The 18,467-nt window shown below is 48.7% G+C and overlaps 1 protein-coding gene across 2 annotated transcripts; it reads right to left on the bottom strand.

The window, feature by feature from the left end:
- Positions 1 to 835: 835 nt before the first annotated feature.
- On the bottom strand, positions 836 to 11,253 carry ARMC12 (armadillo repeat containing 12). Of its 2 annotated transcripts, none has more exons than XM_029945566.1 (6): positions 10,946 to 11,253; positions 10,189 to 10,334; positions 9,834 to 9,968; positions 3,172 to 3,345; positions 2,955 to 3,026; positions 836 to 1,204 (listed from the first exon to the last, which is right to left on the bottom strand). In XM_029945566.1, the coding sequence occupies exons 1-6, from the start codon at positions 11,187 to 11,189 to the stop codon at positions 872 to 874; spliced, it is 1,104 nt and encodes a 367-aa protein (XP_029801426.1). In that variant the 5' UTR covers positions 11,190 to 11,253; the 3' UTR covers positions 836 to 871. The 2 variants fall into 2 exon arrangements, with proteins under 2 accessions (XP_029801426.1, XP_029801427.1); XM_029945567.1 differs by having other exon boundaries at positions 11,027 to 11,253.
- Positions 11,254 to 18,467: the final 7,214 nt, after the last annotated feature.

Here is an 18,467-nt window from a genome sequence, read left to right as displayed (position 1 = left end):
ATCCAAAGCAGGCTCCAGGCTCCAAGCTGTCAGCACAGAACCTGATGTGGGATTCAAACTCACCAACTGGGAGATCATGACCTGAACCGGAATCAGTTGCTTAACCGACTGGGCCACCCCGGTGCCCCTCTGGTGTAATTTTTAAGAGCCAGTGATCACTGCCACCTTCTCTTTTCCTTCTCTAGGAGTTGTAGATACACAGTGAAGATCTACCCTCAGCCTTGGTCACAGAGAGAAGATGATGGAACAGACACCTTGTCCCTCCACCCCCCAGCTGTAGGCATGTAGTATGAATAAGAAATAACCTTGTTGGGGGACCTGGGTGGCTGAGTCGGTTAAGTGTCCAACTCTTGGCTGCAGGTCAGGTCATGATATCACAGTTCATGCGTTCAAGCCCCACTCCAGGCTCTTTGGAGCCTGCTTGGGATTCTTTCTTCCTCTCTTTCTGCCCCTCTCCTGCTCCCTCTCTCTCAAAATAAATAAACCTAAAAAAGAAAAATAAAAGAAAGAATCTTGTCTTTTTTAAGCAACTAAAATTTGGAGGCTGTTTGTTACTGTGGCCCATCCTGAGTAATCCAATGCAATACTGTCTCTTGCTGATTATCTTTGGCCTCGGTCCTGAAATGTGCCTTCTCTCTAAAACTCCCTTAAAGCATTGGCTCCACATTCAAAATTTTAAAGCAGCGGGGGAAGAAAGGAATCTGTCCCCTAAACAGGGGTGTGAGGATGTGTATTGGGAGATGTGCCCATGCTTTGCCATACTGTGTAGGGGTCATGCTGGCTGAACTCTATGCCCAGCCCCTGGAAGACCCTGAACAGAAACTGCTCCTCAGGCTTTTCTCCCATAGTCATTTATTGGCTCTCCTTAATTTTATTCCCCGCTATTAAAGTAGGAATGACTGGGCTGGCAGGCAGAGGGCCGGACTCCCACATCCTGGGAGCACTGCAGGCTGACTATGACCCTGCAGGCCTGTATCTGAACCTCCTCCTCAGGGTGGATGACCAGCGCGAGCAGCCGGTCTGCCAGTCGTGACTCATCCCCAAAAAGAGCCTCATGCAGAGACTGTTCATTGTAATGCCACTTCACAGCGCGGTAGTGGGGTGAATTCCGGCCCTCACTAAGTCGCTCAGCAAACACCAGTACCTCGAACAGAAGACTCCCTGGCTGTGTGGATTGAAACAAGCTCAGGAAGTTGGCATGCACCTGTGATGGGAGTGGAGAGACAACGGCAAAAAAAATCCAAGAAAAGTTCTAAAGTTCTTCCATCTTCCTATTGCCTCAACCCCCCAGTACTTAAGTCTCAGTTTCAACTGTATAAGGAATTCTTTAGTTTTCATTACCATTCTCTAACCCAATTGCACTGTGGTCATAAAACTTGATAGAATCATAACATTGATTCTGGGAAATGTGTTGAGTCAAACATGGAAGCTTATAATGTGGTTTTTATAAATATTTTTATTTGGGGTCACATGGGTGGCTCAGTTGGTTGACTGTCCAACTTTGGCTCAAGTCTTGATCTTACTGCTTGTGAATTTGAACCCTGCATTAGGCTCTGTACTGAGAGCTCAGAGCCGGGAGCCTACTTCAGATTCTGTCTCTCCCCTCATGTCCTATCTCACATTTTAAAAAAATAAATATTTTATTGATTGATTGATTGATTGATTTAATTTAGAGGGGGGCTGGGAAGGGGTAGAGGGAGAGAAGCAGGCTACATGCCCAGAGCTGAGCCCAATATGGGGCTCAATCTCATGATTTTGGGATCATAACCTGAGCCAAAATCAAGAGTTGGACACCTAACCATATGAGTCACCCAGGTGCCTCAACTTTTAATAAATATGTTGTGTGTGTGAGATGAATATGCATTTATTAATTATGAAATGTTCTTTACAATTGTAGATGTGTCTAGTGGCTTGATCTTGTTTGAGGTATTCACAGCAAATATACCCTTACTAGTTTTAGGTTTTTAGCTATTAACTGCTGAAAAAATAAAGGCTCCCCAATCTTCCACTGTGGTGGTAGATGTGTCAGTTTTTTCCTTATAATGATTCCACTGTCAGAAAGAAGGAAATCCTACCATTTGTGATAACATAGATGAACTTTGAGGACATTATGCTAAGTAAGATAAGCCAAAGACAAATACTGCATGGTATCACTTATTGGTGGAATACTTTTTAAAAAAGTCATACTCAGAAACAAAGAGTAGAAAAATGGTTGCCAGTGTAGAAGAAATAGGAGACATTGGTATAGGGTACAAACTTTCAGCTATAACATAAATAAGGTCTGAGGATCTAATGTAAAACATGGTGACTATAATTAATAACACTGTATTATGTAGTCAAAATTTATAAGAGAGTAGAACTCAAATGTTCTCACAGACACAAATGATAAATATGTAAAAGGTAGATATGTTAATCAACTAGATGGTGCTTATCCTTTCACAATGTATTATCTGTATGTACATTTTAAATGTCTTAGAATTTTATCTGTTCATTATCTTCACTAAAACTAAAGAAAGAGAAAAAATGTTTTCCTTGTAATCCTATCAAATTTTGCCATATAAATTTTGAGGCTGTGTTATTAGGTTCATATAAGTTAGGAGTTACTTTATCCTTCTGAACCATTATTATGTAGTGACCCTGTCTATTCCTAATAATGATTTTTGTTACAAGCTATTTTTCTCTAATATGAAAATGCCTACATTGACTTCTGTTTTGTCACCTGAATTCCTGGCTCTCAGAGTTCAGAAAGCCCTTTAAAGGAGGATCCTCCTCCTAATAAAATGAATTCTCATTGTATTGGGACATGGAAGAGGAGATAGTTTTCAACATATCTAGTGCAAAGGCACAAAGAGAAACAAGATGATCTTGTTAGGGCTAAGTCTGCCTGGGGAATCCATGATTCTTCCTTTCCCAATATCTGAGTTGATCCATCAACCCTGCAGTTCTTTTCTCACCTGGCAGTTGAGAATATCATAGAGAAGGTCATTCTTCTGGGCCAGGTAGCTCAGCAATCGTATGGCTTGCACCTGAATAAAAGAAAGAGTAAAAAAAAAAATGAGAAGGCAGATTACTTGGCCTGAGCAGGGAAGGCACAAATACCTGTTCCTCCCTCTAGGTGCTGTGCCAGGACTGGTCAGGAGGGGCAGGGCCTGGGCCGTGGTCCTCAGGCACCTGTGCCAGGATATAGTCTGACTGCAGGATCTCCATCAGGGCAGGCATCACCCGTCTCAGCTGTGGATGCACATAGTCAGGCAGTGGGAGGTTGTTGAGGAGTCTGAGGCCTGCAATGTGTAGCTCCGAATCCCAGATGGTGGAGATCAGCTCCAGTACCTTGAAGGAGTGTTCCTGGGGGGTGGGGGTCAGGGAAGGAGGATCTGCTTTTATGTGGTGATCCCCAACACTATCCCAGCCTCTGCCTTCACTCTTCCCTGCCCCCTCCCATGATGCCTGAGCCAAACCCAATAGACAATTCTAACATACTCTCGTATTTGACTTAGGAGGCCACTCCTACCTCCTTCTTCCCTTGGCTTCTCGTCCATGGAATTCTTTCCTGGTTCTTCTGCCTAACCTTTTCCTCTCTTCATCTCTCCTTAAGGGAGATCATCCAGACTCACAGTGTTAAATACTATTGATGCGGATGCCTTTCAAGTTTCTGTCTCCAACCCAGACTTTTCCCTGAACTCCAGGTTCATATATTCAGGTGCTAATTTCACCTCATCCAGAATGCTTTTTAAAAATTTATTTTAGGGGCGCCTGGGTGGCTCAGTCGGTTGAGCCTCCGACTTCGGCTCAGGTCAGATCTCACGTTCGTGGGTTCGAGCCCCGCGTCGGGCTCTGTGCTAACAGCTAGCTCAGAACCTGGAGCCTGTTTCCGGTTCTGTGTCTCCTTCTCTCTCTGCGCCTCCCCCTCTCATGCTCTGTCTCTCTCTGTATCAAAAATAAATAAAACATTAAAAAATAAATAAATATTTTTAAAAATTTATTTTATTTTATTATTTTTTTAGAGAGAAAGAGCATGAGCAGGGGAGAAGGGTGGGGTAGAGGGAGAGAAAATCTCAACCTTGGGATCATGACCTGAGTCATGAGTTAGACACTTAACCAACTTAGCCATCCAGACACACTGCCCCCCCCCCTTTTTTAAGATTTTATTTTCAAGTGATCTCTACACCCAACGTGTGGCACAAACTCACAATTCCGAGATCAAGAGTCACATGCTCCCCCAACTGAGCCACCAGGCGTCAGTTGCCAGAATGCTTAATAGACCTTCCAGATTAACCTGTATGCAGTCCCAATCTTCCCTATCTCTGCTGTTGGTTAATTCCCTCTTCCAGTTACTCAGATCAAAAATCTGTGGTCCTCTTTAACTACCGTACTTTGTTTTTCTTCAATACCGCTTTTCCAATCCTTCGGAAAATCCTGTTGGCTCTACCTTCAAAATCTATCAACAGCTAAGCTGCTTCTCACCATCTCCCCTCTACCACCCTGTTCCAAGCCACCATCATTTCTCACTTGGATTTCTGCAATAGCTTCCTGTCTCCCTACTTCCATCCTCACACCCCTCCTCCCCGCCTCTATTTTCAGAACAGCAGACATGTTAGACACGTCACTCTTTGGCTCAAGTCCCTAGTTCATTCAGGGTAAGAGCTGAAGTCCTTACAGTGGCTTACGAGGTCCAATATGCTCTGCCCTTCTCCCCCGGCTATTTCTTTGACCTCATCTATTCTCCTTTCTCTTATAGTTGCCATCACAGTGATCTCTTAGCTATTCCTTGAGCATGCCAGATACACACTTATTTTTGCACAGGCTGTTTCCTCCACTTGGAATGCTCTCCTTCCAGATACTCATAACTCACTCTCTTACCTCCTTCAAAACTTTGCTTTAATGGCGCCTTCTCAGTGAGGTCTTCCCTGACCACCCCTTTCATCAAGCTGCAATCACTCCCATCCCAGTCTTCCTTATCTCCATCTTTATTCCATTCTCCACAGCACTGTCACATGCAACACACTTCTATTTTTAAACTCTTTATTTTCAAATAATTATAAATTTTCAGGAAGTTGCAAAAAGAGCCCAGAGAGGTCCTGTGTGCTTGTCACCCCGTTTCCCTCAATGACCATACCTTACATTATTATACACAACATAAAAACTAGGAAATCAGTATTGGTACAAAGTGTGTGTATAATGCTGTGTCATTTCATCACATGTGTAGATTCATGGAACCACTACTGCTATCAACACACTGTCCTATCACCACAAAGATCTTCCTCATAGGACTCCATTACAGTCACATTTGCCCTTCCCCACCAAACCCAGCCCCAGCCACTAACCTGTTTTCCAGCTCTACAATTTTGTCATTTTAAGAATGTTACATAAATGGAATCACACTTTGTGACCTTCTGAGATTGGGTTCTCACCCAGTGTGATGCCCTTGAGATCCAAGTTGTGGTGTATGTCAAGAGTTCATTCCCTTGCATTTCCGAGTAGTGTTCTGTGGCATGGATGACCAGTTTGTCTAACCACACATCCATTGAGAGACATTTTGGTTGTTTCCAGCTTTTGACTGTTACAGGTGAAGTGGCGATGAATAATTGTGTATAGGTTTTTGTGCAGATAGAAGTTTTCATTTCTCTAGGATAAATGCCTAGGAGCGCAACTTCTCGGTGGTATGGTAAATGTATAATGAACTATTTTCCAGAATGGCTGCTGTACAATTTCACATTCCCTTCCGTCCTTTTTTCAAATTTCTTTTTTTAATGTTTTATTTATTTTTGAGAGAGAGAGAGAGAGACAGCATGAGCAGGGGAGCATCAGGGTGAGACAGAGAGACAGAATCTGAAGACAGGCACCAGGCTCTGAGCTAGCTGTCAGCACAGAGCCTGATGCGGGGCTTGAACCCACGAACCATGAAATCATGACCTGAGCCGAAGTCGCTCAACCAACTGAGCCACCCAGGCGCCCCCAATTTCACATTCCCACCAGCAACGCACAAGAGACCCAGTCTCTCTTCACCCTCACCAGCATTTGGTACGATCACAGTTTAAGTTTAGAATACTTAATAGGTGTACAGTAATATTTCACTGTGGTGTTAATTTACATTTCCCTAATGCCTACTGATTTTAAACATCTTTTCATGTGCTCGTTTGCAGTTCATAGATCTTCTTCAGTGCAATGTCTCCATGTTTTTTGCCCATTTTTTAACTGGATTTTTTTTTAATAGTGAGTTTTGAGAGCTCTTTTTATGATCTAGATCCTTTGGCACCTATGTGCTTTGCAAATATTTCCTCCCTTCCTGCAGCTTGTCTTTTTATCCTCCTAACAGGGCCCTTCACAAAGCAAATGTTTTTAGTTTTGATGAAGTCCAATGTATTGATTTTTTTCTCTTATAGATCATGCTTTTGGTGTTATTCTAATTTCTATGAACTCTTCATCAAGCTCTAAGTCCCAAAGGATTTGTTCCTTTGAAACTCGATGGGAAGCTTCCTCCCAGCTTCCTTACCACCTTCTTTATTTTCCCCCATAACACATGTTACATGACACATACTACACATTTCACTAATTTGTGTATTGCCTGCCTTGACCTGCTAGAATATAAACTTCTATTGGGACCGAGATCTTTCCTGTTCTGGTCACTGTTGTATCTCCAGTGCCTAAACACTAAGTACTTAATATACATTTGTTGAATGAATAAAGGGATCTTGACTTCTAAGATGGTAGATGCTCGGACTGAGTGTTACTACCAAGGACTAAGAACCCTCACAAGCTGTACTTTGTGAGCCATGTAAGAGGAAGGCAAGAATCCTGGAGTGAGGATCACAGCATCCCCATTAGTACTGGCCTCTCCCTGCCTCAATCCTTTGTTGTCCACTAAGATCTGAAGGACAGATAAGAGCACACCTGGAGTGGTATTTCAGGCAAAGAGCAAGTGCCAGGGCCAGGGAGTAGGAGAGCATGAAACATACCATGTGAAGGGCTGGGGCTGGGCAAGGATGTGGAGGACCGTGCTCTTTATGCTGAGAGCCTTAAGGAAGACCAAGCAAGGGGTTCATGGGATCAGATCCCTCTGGAAATGGTGGTCTAACTTAGGGAATGAGGCTAAGCTCCATTTTGGGTTAGAGGGCCATTAGGATGTCTAAGTGGAGCAACTGGCCATGGGTCTGGAGGTCAGGGGAGTCCCCAGGCTATGGAGAGAGATGCAGGAAAGTGCATCTAGATGCATCCAGATGAAAACTGAAGCCAGGGTTTGGCTGCTTTTACTCAGAGAATAGGGGGTCAGGTTCTCAGGATATGATGGGGAAAGTGTTGCCCAGACCAGCTGCATCAGAATCTCCTGGGGGGCTTGTGAAACTGGCTCAACTAGACTCTCTAGGTGTGGGGCCCTGAAACTTTCCATTTTAAACAGCTCTGCAGGCAATTGATATGCCTGAGAATTACAGACTTGAGGAAACTCAGAGGGCTGAGGGATAAAGTAGAGGCAGCCAGCAAGTGGAGACCTAGAGACCTTTTTTTATCCCCCCCAAAAGTTTTTCTTCCTTTCTTCTTAAGTAGGCTCCACACTCAATATGGGGCTTGAACTCCAGGCATCAAGATCAAGCCAGGCAAGTGCCCCTCCTCAAAAAAGTTTGATGCAAAAAATTTAAAATGTGAAAACACCAAGTTTTGGGGAGGAAATAGAATGCAATACAACCCTTCTTAAAAAGTTGGGCGTACCCTTCCATCCAGCCATCCCACTCCTGTATACATACATATCCTAGAGAAAGTCTCCTATATCCTCAAGGGAGATGTGTACAGGACTGCCCATGGCACAATGTAGAAACAATTTAAGTGCCTACCCATGGGCAAGTGGATAAATAAAATTGCAGGACGTTCATGAACTAAAATACTATACAGCAATAGAAACCAAGGAAAAGAGCTGCACCCATTAATAAAGATGGATCTTTCAGTGCTGGGGGGAAAGGCAAACCACAGAATACAAAATGCACACTTCCCAGGGCACCTGAGTGGCTCAGTCAGTTAAGTGTCCAACTTCGTCTAAGGTCATGATCTCACTGTTCATAGGTTCGAGCCCAGCATTGGGCTCTGTGCTGACAGCACTGAGCTTGAAGCCTGCTTCAGATTCTGTCTCCCTCTCTCTCTGCCCCTGCCTCACTCACGGCCTGTCTCTCTCTCTCTCTCTCTCTCAAAAACAAATAAAGCATTAAAAATCTTTTTTAAAAAACGCACACTTCCAGATACGTGAAGTGTAACAACATCCCGAACTACATTTTTGCCTACTAGTATCTACCTTGCTTTGCCAAAACGAGACCTGAATATATAGTAAAACTATAAGGAAAGGAACTGATGCACAAATGTAGGAAATACTTGCCTCTCGTTGGGATTGTGGGGGAGAGGAGGACCTGGAGCACCTAACCTGCTGGTCATGTTAGATTTCTTAGCCTGGGGTTTGGTTACGTGTGTTTTGTTTATAGTTCTTTCTACTATACACATATAAAATACTGCTAAGTTTTCAATATTTATTTTTAATTTGCGAGAGACCATTTGCTAGAGAGAATTTTGGAGGTCAAGGAAGAAGGGTTCTTTTTTATGGGGGGTCAAGATTGGAAAGATTAGAGCATGTTGACTATTAATGGGAAGGAATTGGGGGGGCATATAAAACAAAGAGACTAATTAAGAAAAGGGGTCCTCAGGAAGGGGATGGGATCCAGGACAGAGACTAATGTTGACCACAGACAGGAAGAAACCCATTATCTCATGTCATCAGCAGGAAAGCAGGAAAGGATGGGCATGGAAACAGGTAAGCCTGGGGCATTTGGTGGTTTGTACTTCCTCTACATGGTAGTAGTGAAGGCGTCAATGGTCCAGCCACCAGCAACAGACCGATACAGCAGAAGGTGGGCAGGATAATACATCTGGCCTTTGTCCCCGGTTCTAGGCACAGACTTCCTAAAGTCCTTGCACTTGACTAGGAGAACAGTTTTGCTATTCATAAGTTCCTCTACATGACCCCAGAGTTTATATCAAGTAGGTGACTCTCATGGATAGTAGATAGCTTCCAGATGGGGACACTGGTGGCCATGATTAAGGGGGTTGAAGAAGGGAAGGGTTAAAGATTGGGTTCAAAAATCAACGGCCAATGATTAATCAATCACACCTACATAATGAAACCTCCATACATACACCTAAACAGCAGGGCTTAGAGAACTTTCCGGTTGGTGAACACTCAAGGTGCCGGGAGGGTGGCTCACCTAGAGAAGGCGTGGAAGAGTTGCACCCTCCCCTGCCCCCATACTTTGCCCTATGCATCTCTTCCATTTGGCTGCTCCTCAGTTTATTCTTTATAATTAACTGGTAAATGTAATTAAAGTGTTTTCCAGAGTTCTGTGAGTCATTCTAGTGAATTCTCAAACCAGAGGAGGAAGTCCAAATTTACAGCTAAGTGTATGGCACTTGTGACTGGCATGGGATGTGGTGGGGGGAGTCTCGTGAGACTGAATCCTTTATCTGTGGGGTCTGCACTAAATCCAGGTAGACAGCGTAGAATGGAGTTGAATCTAGGACACCCCATTAGTGTTGTAGAATTGGTTAGCATCTGAAAGAACCTTGGGGTTTTATGCTACTTGGGACTCAGAGATACTCCTAGCACCCCAGTTCAGTTTCAGCTTGATATTCAAAGGCTTTTATGATCCTGCCAGGAATCTGACCACCATTTTCTCACTTGATTATGAGGAAAGTCAGACCCCAAAACTTCTGGAGCATGACCATTTACCCCATGCCTATTAAAGAAGCCATGGGCTGTGGACATCTTATGTCTCCATCCCACCACTCGCCTTTGGGCTCACCTGGACCGTAAGCCTGAATTTTCTGATGCCAGAGAAAGCTTTAAGTGTGTTCAGAGCTTGGATTTTGACACTGTTGTCCTTGTCATCCAGCATGGAGCCCACCAAATTGATGTCATCAACTGTACAAGCAGAGGCCTAGAGTGTGCCAGGAGAGACAGAAGAAGCAGGAGAAGCAGGTGTCCTAGGTCCACAGCTTCCCCATGTCACCAAGACCCCTCAGCCTGACCCCTCCCGCACCAGCACCAGCCAGAGACAGGTCCCAGGACACAGTCTGGCCAGCCAAGGGGGTGGGGATCGGCTGTAGCCCCCATGGGCCAGGCTGGCCAGGAGGGACCTCCTGCTTCCTTTCCCTCACCTCAGCCTCCAGCAAGTACACACAGCGCGTGATACTGTGCAGGATCATGCTCTTGGCGTACTCATCCTGTTTGCACTCCAGAGAGTTGAGGAGCCTCCGGAGCTCACCTGAGTCTCGCCCATGCCGCTCTCGCTCGACTGCCAGGCCTAGACAGCCACCCCAGCCAGGTTCAGGCTGGGGACTCAGAAGTGGTCAGAGAATGAGGTTGGGGAGTGGGGAAGAGGGACCTGGGGACAAGGCTGCCTTGCCTTTTCTGAAAAGAGGCCATCTTGCTATATATGCAGGACCGCCATAGACAGCGGAGCCATGCGCCAAGGCCATCCGTCTAATGGTGAATCGTTCACATTCTAAATGTCAGAGTTTTGTGTTTACTATAACAATTTCCTGGCATATGGCAGTCATATGTGGTATTTTGTCATAATCAGTATATGGCAGTGGTATTCCAACAGATGGCAATATGAAAGTCTGGCAGAAGGGTGCCTTTTTCTACTGGATGCAAAGTTGTCCTATGGGCTAGTGGACATTCTGGGGATGTAGGTGCCCCAATTCTCCCTTAGGAAGAACTGCTGATGCCATGTTTCCAAGCAGAGGCATCCTGGGAGCCACAGCGAGTGTCAAATTTGGAGACCTGACAGATGAGTCCCGAGATCCACTTGAATGTCATCTACTTCCTAGGGACTGAGCTAGCATCTCGAGGGCAGGTTTGAGGAAGATGGAGGAGAGAAAGAGGAGGGAGAGATGAACTGGGAGGAGTCACCTTTGGGCCCTCCCACACTGGAGGCCTCCGGAGCAGGTACCTCCTGGGGCAGAGCCCTCTCCCCAGGGCCCGTACACTCACGGGCGATGCAGATGGGTGAGGTGGTGCTGATGGGCGGTTGGCAATTTATGCCAGCCTTGATGGCCTTGTAGAGCAGGTAGATGAACCCAGCACCTGTGGCCAAGCCCACTACCCCTTTGCGGATGTCCAGCTGCCCCAGGAAGTGGGGGATGCTCATGCCCATGTCTTCAGCACTGCCTTGCGCCCATGTGGGAGCTAGGCCCGAGGCACCTGGCAAGGGCCTTCTGGAACCAGAACTCTGGCAGGGCAGGGAACCAGGGTACCAGAATCAGAACCTGGGCAACAAAGGAAACTGGGGAAACATGATGGAGGGTGGTGGTCAGGAAATAGGACAGCCAGCAGTGCTTGGAAGGAGAAAAGGTTCAGCTTCTGCGTTGTAGGAAATGAAGTACGAGACTCTAAGGGGAAAAAATTCTGGGGGCAGGAAGGTCCTTAACATCCCCCATTTTTTAGGAAGGTCAGCGTGGCTGGGCCCCAGTAGGCAGCTTGCTTTCCTCCATTAGAGGGCAGCAGAGGCCCAATTTCTGGGAAGTTTCTGGGAGGGGTGTCCGGGGTGTGCCCAACTGGCAACCCTGTTGCCTCGCTCCGTGGCTTCTCTGATTTCTTCACCCTGGATTGACTGCTGGGCCTCTGGGTGTTTCTGCAGGCAAGGCCCCCTTCCATCAAGGTGAGCACTTTATAAAGTTTTGCAGTCTTGAGGCAAACTCATCTTCTAGCAACTGTAGTTCCCTTGTAGAAGCTAATATTTACCTGTCTGGCCAAAAGCTCTTGAGAACAGCTCTCTCTGCATCTCCAACATCTGGTAGAGTCCTGTACCTAGTAGGTGCTCAAATCATGACTTCTGTCAGACAGTGTCAAAATCATGACTCTTGTCAATAGTGTCAACATCCAATCCAAGTGAGTGGAAATCTGGTTACAGGCGCTCCAGGCCCATTTAACCAGTGTGACCCTGGAAAGGAAGGGATGGCCCTTGTCTGGGTCTCCGTTTGTGCATTCACAACCTGAAAGAATCCAGATTTACCATTCTATAACTCCAGGATTAAAATTTTGGTAGGCGTGTGCCTTTAAATGATGGGAGTCTAAGGTGCACCTGGGTGGGTCTGTCAGTTGAGCATCCAACGCAGCTCAGGTCATGATCTTGCAGTCTGTGGGTTCGAGCCCCACACTGGATTCTGTGCTGCCAGTGTGGAGCCTGCTTGGGATTCTCTCTCTCCCTCTCTCCCTGCCCCTCCCTTGCTCATGCGTGCACACTCTCTCAAATAAACTTAAAAATAAATAAATGATAGGGGCCTAAATCTGGGAGAACCACACCCTAGTGCCCCGCACCTTGCCCCACCCCTACATGGTGAAATGAGGTTTGAGGCCTCCTATGGAGTCAGAAAACGCCACCATCCCGGAAAATGAGAGTCCGACTTGGGAGCACTTGATCACCAATAGGTTAGGGTAGGTGAGACCAAACCCTTCCCTTTCTCCCTCTTCGCTACTTGTTCCCCACATCCTCTGTCCTTGCCTCCTACTGCAGAACAGGCAAGTGACAAGCCGAAGCCAGCACTGAGCATGGTTGTACCAGAACACGGCTTCACCCATCTGGGTTTAAGCTCTTGTTGGAAGGTTCTAGGTCCTGGGCTACACCTGGGCTTGAAGGAGATGAGGAAGTGGGGAAATAGCATCTCTGAGGATGCTGCACCCAGCCAAGCCTGTCCGCTCAGAGCCTTGACATGGCACAGCCCGGGCTGCAGACAGCACTCCTAGGTGGTCATTCTCTTCCTTTCCTCTCTTCTGTCCTCGGCCCTCCTCAAGGGTCATGCCTAACACTCTACCCAGCCCCAAGGTGGGTGGACTCGACACGGACTCTGTGATGAGGGATGACAAAGGCCCCTGGAGGCCTCCCTGCTGCCGTGGAACCGCCTGTCATGCCCCATGAACTCCAGGCAGGAAACAGTTGCCTGCTGGGACTGCTTTAGGTTCTAAGGCTACCCTGGTGGGGCTGAGGACTGATCCTTCAGAACAAGGTTGCTGCCTTTCTCTGGGGTAGAACCCAGAGCTACTGGCCTCTAGTCCATGAGCTTGACTTTGCAACCCTCACTTCCTATGCAAATGAAGTGCTTACCTGCTCTTTAAAGGAAAAAAAGTGTTCTTTTTTGGCTTTAACCCAACTCCTTCCTGCTATGCCTAAAGCCCACTTCTTTTGGTTTTGCTCTCAAATGATACAGAGGGAGGAAGAGGCAGAGGCCATTTCCAGAGTGACATTCTCACTAGTCAACAGTAGAGTGGGGGGAAAAAAATTACAGAGGAACGTTCATTTGTTGGTGGAAAGGCAATGACTGTCCTTTCTTGGGAATGGCTGCTTTTGGTTCAGATGAGGTCTTTCTTATTTTGAGAATGAAAATGCACTTGCTTTCATGAAATGATCGTGGTAATAGATGGTAGTTGTGCTTTGAATGTTCTCAGGGTGCATAACTTCAAGCTGCAACCTCGTGGGAAGTTGGCTTTTGTTTTCTTATTTTGCTCTGTCAAATCCAGACAGAGAAGTCTGAGATTCCCTATATGCACAGCCAGCACCAAGTTTCTTTTCTATTCTTACCAAGGCAAAAACATGAGGGCTGACCTAGCACGTACCTCTCTGTCATCTGCACTGGCTTCCTACTCTCAAAGCTGACATTCCCATCGTGGTAGGTGCAATTTAGTTTAGTGAAGGAGAGGGAAGGCTGGAGCCAACATGCCAGAGTTCAAAACCAGTTCAGCCACTGACTTAGCTTTGTATTCTCTTTGTACCCCACTTTCCCCCCCTGGAAAATGGGAATAACAATGCCTGCCTCTTGGGTCTCTTCGTGAGGATTAAGTTTTTGAAACAGTGCCCAGGACACAGAGCCCATCAAATGTCAACTATAATCACTATTATAAGCAGGTTTCACCTGGACTAAAAACGCTGGGTGTAGAAAGGCAGTGAGCACCCAGTTGGTGGGTCTCAATGACACCTGAAAGACACATTAGTCATCTTCTTTACCCCGCCCCCCTTCTTCAGGCTAATCTATCTCAACTCCCCTGACCCATTCAATTGCCTTGAACTCTGGAGCCTTTTTGAAGCCCCCAGAGTACTTAAACCAGGAGGGCTCTTCTCCCCAGCCCATTCCTCACCTATGAAACCCCAAACTGTCAAGCTCTGTTAATGAGTGGTTCAGCCTCGTTACTTTAAAAAGCCTAATACGTTATTGGGGGCTACTGTGCAACACACAGTACTAGGCCTTTATGGTGGGTGACCCTGGAGGGGACCAGCGCTTGTATTCACAGGAGAAACTAAGGGAAATTAGCCTACTGTATACTGGAACGCTCAGTGGGGTGTGATCCTTGGATTTGGGCAAATTCCATAATCTGAGCCTGTGTTTCCTCCTCCGGAATATGGGTTTATTGACACCTACCTACTAGCCGGAAGTGATGCTGTCAGAACTGAAGGAGGACTTTATGTTGCGACTCTAGGTAAACGGGGGGGGGGGGGGGGATCCAAACGTGCTAGCTCCTCCTGGCAGAAACCCGAAAGTGAAGAGGCGAAAGGCAGGGGCTGCTGCGCGTGCCCTGACGTGGACTCCACAATTTCCGAGATCGTCCCCTCCCCAGCTGGCGCTTACCCTGGCCCAGGAACCAGATTCGAGGGCCTCTTGGCAGCTTGTTACTCCAGCGGAAGCGCGGAGACAGGGAGAAAGGCGGCGAAAGCACGGAGAGCGGCGCCCCCGAGGAGGAGGAGGGCCAGGCGGGGGGCGGAGGCCGAGCCTTTCCCCGCCCAGGGCCTCCCCACTTAGCTCTCCCCACCCCTCCCCGCACTACCTCCTCCCCAGGCGCGCATCCGGCGACGGGCACAGGATGTTCTTTCGCTCCCGTCCCCCGCCCCCCCGCGCCGCCCCCGCTCTCACTTTCCCTTCGCTCCCTTCCCCCACTCCCGCCGCGCCCGGCGCCGGCACCTTGTTTAACCCCTCCTCTCCCGCGTTCCGCGGCTCTCGGGCGCCCCCGAGGCTCCCACCCTCCCTGCCTACCCCCCAGGACGCGAAGCGCGCTCGACGGCTGCCCGGGAAGGGGCGGGCCGGGCCGCGTTCTAGGGATCCTTTGGCGCGCCGGGGGGGAAGGAGTGGAAAGGGATCCCAGGGGCTGAAGCCGGCGTTCTCCAGACACCCGCCAGTTCACGGGCGCCGGGTGGGCTGGGGGTGGGGCGCCGGCACTTCAGCGAGCCAGGCGCCCTCGAGGGGCGGCCAGGTGGGCGAGGCTAGTTCCGGGGCCGGAGGCGGGCGGTAGGGTCGAGGACGCCCCAGTCTCGTCCTCCGCCGGGGTCTGATACTGGCTGGGGCTCCCGGAGAGGATGGAGAGGGGTCATGCCCCGCACGTACACGTCACTGTATCCAAGGCAACCGGGGCGGGGGATGCGGGCTAGAGTAGGAGAGACCTTAGAGAACGGAGGCTTAACGGAGGCTTTGGGACCCAGGATGGGGGTCGGGGGCCGGGGGAGTCTGCGGGGGCGGGCTTTTCAATCTGCTGCCTCACTCGCTGATGCTGCATGAAATCGAAGGGAGGACCGGTTCTGTTCATTCAACAAACGTTCATTGAGCTTGAGCTCTACTGGGCGCCATGCTTAGGCACTGGGCTACGGTGGTGGCTCGGGGTCCGAATCCTGCCCTCTCCCGTTATTGTTAGGGCAGGATGGCCTTGGGCCCCGGATCATGTCTGTGAAACCAGTGTAATGATTAATAGTGTTTTTTTCACGCTTAAAAGTGTTGGGGGGATAGTTAAAAAACTGTCCCCCAATTCAGGGAAGGCTCCAACCGTGCCGGAAACGAAGACCAACTATTGTCTGATCACTATGCAACAGGCACTTTTTTTGGCCCTTGTAATCTTTGCCCCTCATTCTGCAAGGTATCACTAGTGACTTTTACAGATAGAGAAACTGGTTCAGAGAGGTTGAGAGAGTTGTCGAAGGCCAAACAGCTAAGTGTTGGAATCCAGATCCAGGCTTACGCTGCCTCCAAAATCAAAGCGTCCTATCTCATGCTCCCTTCTCAAAATAAACAGATTATATTAAATTTAAAAAATGAAAGACTATCCCTGCCATGAAGGAGTTTATGATCAATGGGTTGAAAATATTACAGGACATAAGTGAGAAAATAGAGAAGAGATTGAAGGCAGCTCATAGGGCTCAGAGGGAAGTTGACCAAATTATCAAAATGGGATAGAGATTATCAGAGCCTTCCTACAGGAGGTAGATTTTGAAATGCTGGGGGCCAGGATCACCAGGAGGGAGAGAGAAAGTGTGTGTGTATGATTTGGTGCCAAGAAAGAGAACAATCTAAGGGCATCAGACCAGGGACCCAGAGCTAAGCAGGCTGGACTCTCCAATGGTGAAAAGATACCCAAAGCCCCTGGTTGCGCCCACTCACCTTTCTGCCTTCCACCCTCCTCAGTGATTTTCTGTCGTAGGGAAGCAGGAGCTCCCAGCAGATAGCCATACTCATTCATTCCACTGTGCACTCCAGGTCTCTGCAGTTGGCATTTGACACAAACTCCCTGATGCTAACCTGGATGTCAGCTTCTCCCTTCCCTACCCCTCTCTGAAGATTTGGTAAATAAAAAATAGGGATTTTTCGAAACAAAAGGGCCTGAGGAACGAACAGGCTCCATGGTAACGGGGAGACCAAGGCAGCACAACCAAATGGACAGGTCACTTGAATAACATTTGCTGCCCTTCTGCTATGTAAGGCCCAGGGCTGCACTCTGCAGTCTGGGCACACCATGAATGAATCCGGGTCCCTTCGTATGGAACATAGGTTAGCAGCTGGTGTATCCAGTGTGCTCGGTTGAAGAGTCTGAGGCTGAAAACTTACACATTAAAGTGTTTGAGAAAGATTATTCCAGCAGGAGAAAGGGAAATCCTAGGTCAGAAAGGATAGTGCGGCAGAGGCTGTGGGAATTTGGACCAAAGGTGAGCTCTATGGGGATAGAGAGGAAGTGGTGAATGCAAAAAATAACACATCTTGTAATAAAAGCAACAGAGGGAAGAATTTAGTAGCAGAGCAGACAAGTTGGTGACGGAGAGAAAATAGTTAAAAATTAATCCACCTTGGTGGTGAGCTTGGGGGATGGGAGAGTCCACAGTGGGCAACAGAGAAGAGACAGGAGGATGAGTTCAGTCACTTCCAGGCCATGTGAAGGCAGGTGTCCTACAGGTGACTGGACTTGGAGAAGGGCAGTGGGCTGCCTTTTGAGAGTGTCCCTGTCACTACAGGTGTGCAAACAGCTTCAGGACAATCGCTGGCCTGGGATATCATGGGCCGATTTCATACACCAGGTAGAAGGTTGGAGTTGACAACAGTTGAGGTACCTCTCAGCTGGGAGTTTCGGGGAGCATTGGCTGGGTGAGCACACGTGTGGGAAATATGACTCTATGTGTGGGAAGGGGGTCCGTGGCCCAGGCCTGCATTGGCATCCATCTCCTCAGAGGGTGCCAGAGATGCCATCAGATGGCCCAGGGGCATGAGGCCCAGGTGAGGCCGCCTCAGCTGCCTGGGGTCCCTCCCCCAGCCCCACCCTCAAAGGCCCTGGAGCCCAGGCCTGTGTTGACTGCCAGGGCCTTTCCTGGAACTCAGCAGAGGACGGAGCCCCTCCCTGCCAGCCCTGGCACACTCCAGGCACAGCGTGTCCCCCGGGGCACCTTGCAGACACCCCAGGAGGCTGGGGTGTGGGACAGGTCTCCGCCTCCAGGAAGAGTCCTGCTCTGGGCTGCCATCTGAGCTCCCTGCCCTGAGCTGTCATCCTCACCCAGGCTCTACCAGACCGCGGGGGACAGCAGGCACAGAGGAGGAAGGAGAAGCTTTGCGGCTGGGTGGCAGGATTCATGCGTCTTTGTTGTGGCTCTGGGTGGGAGGGTGGGTAAGGCAGAAAAGCAGGGTCTCAGGCTTCAAAGCACTTTCCCACCTGCTTCTCCTTCCCTCTGAGGAAATCTTCAGGGGCCTCGTGGTTTTGAGGGGAGGGGACAGGAAGAGACTCTAAACTCTGGGTCAGCCAAGGACAGAAATGGGGGAGATCTTCTTGCCCTATATCCCATTTTCTCTCAGCATCGTCTTCCTGTGCCCCTCGCCACCCTAGAACAAATTTCTGCCTCCTTCTGCAGCGATGAGTTACATCCTCCGCACCAAGACCTCCAGAGGCCTCCCAGAGCGGTGGGCTTTGGGGTAACGGGCCTTGTCCGCAGAAGTTAGAGGCCGGACCACACCTGCCGCGGCAGGTGGGGGTCCGGGGGTCAGGAAGAGGGCTCCACTCCCAGACGGGCCGAGCCTGCTCTGCGCAGGCTGGGGACCGATCAACGCAGGAACGCAGGGGCGAGAAGGCAAAGGGATGCGCACACGGGCCACGTAGAGGTCCAGGCAGGGGCGGGAGCCGGCGATACACCCGCCCCCCGCCC

The sequence above is a fragment of the Suricata suricatta genome, chromosome 7 (genome assembly GCF_006229205.1).
Source record: "Suricata suricatta isolate VVHF042 chromosome 7, meerkat_22Aug2017_6uvM2_HiC, whole genome shotgun sequence".
NCBI lineage: Eukaryota > Metazoa > Chordata > Mammalia > Carnivora > Herpestidae > Suricata > Suricata suricatta.
Note: the sequence above shows the minus strand (reverse complement) of the source record. Positions and strands in the feature narration are given on the sequence as shown.

Excerpts from the sequence above, each read along its gene's own strand:
- ARMC12 (XM_029945566.1), bottom strand. The coding sequence starts at position 11,189 with ATGGGCATGAGCATCCCCCACTTCCTGGGGCAGCTGGACATCCGCAAA. Across the intron at positions 9,969-10,188 it reads TGTACTTGCTGGAGGCTGAG|GCCTCTGCTTGTACAGTTGA; the intron begins GTGAGGGAAAGG and ends GGCACACTCTAG. Across the intron at positions 3,027-3,171 it reads CAGACTATATCCTGGCACAG|GTGCAAGCCATACGATTGCT; the intron begins GTGCCTGAGGAC and ends TCTTTTATTCAG.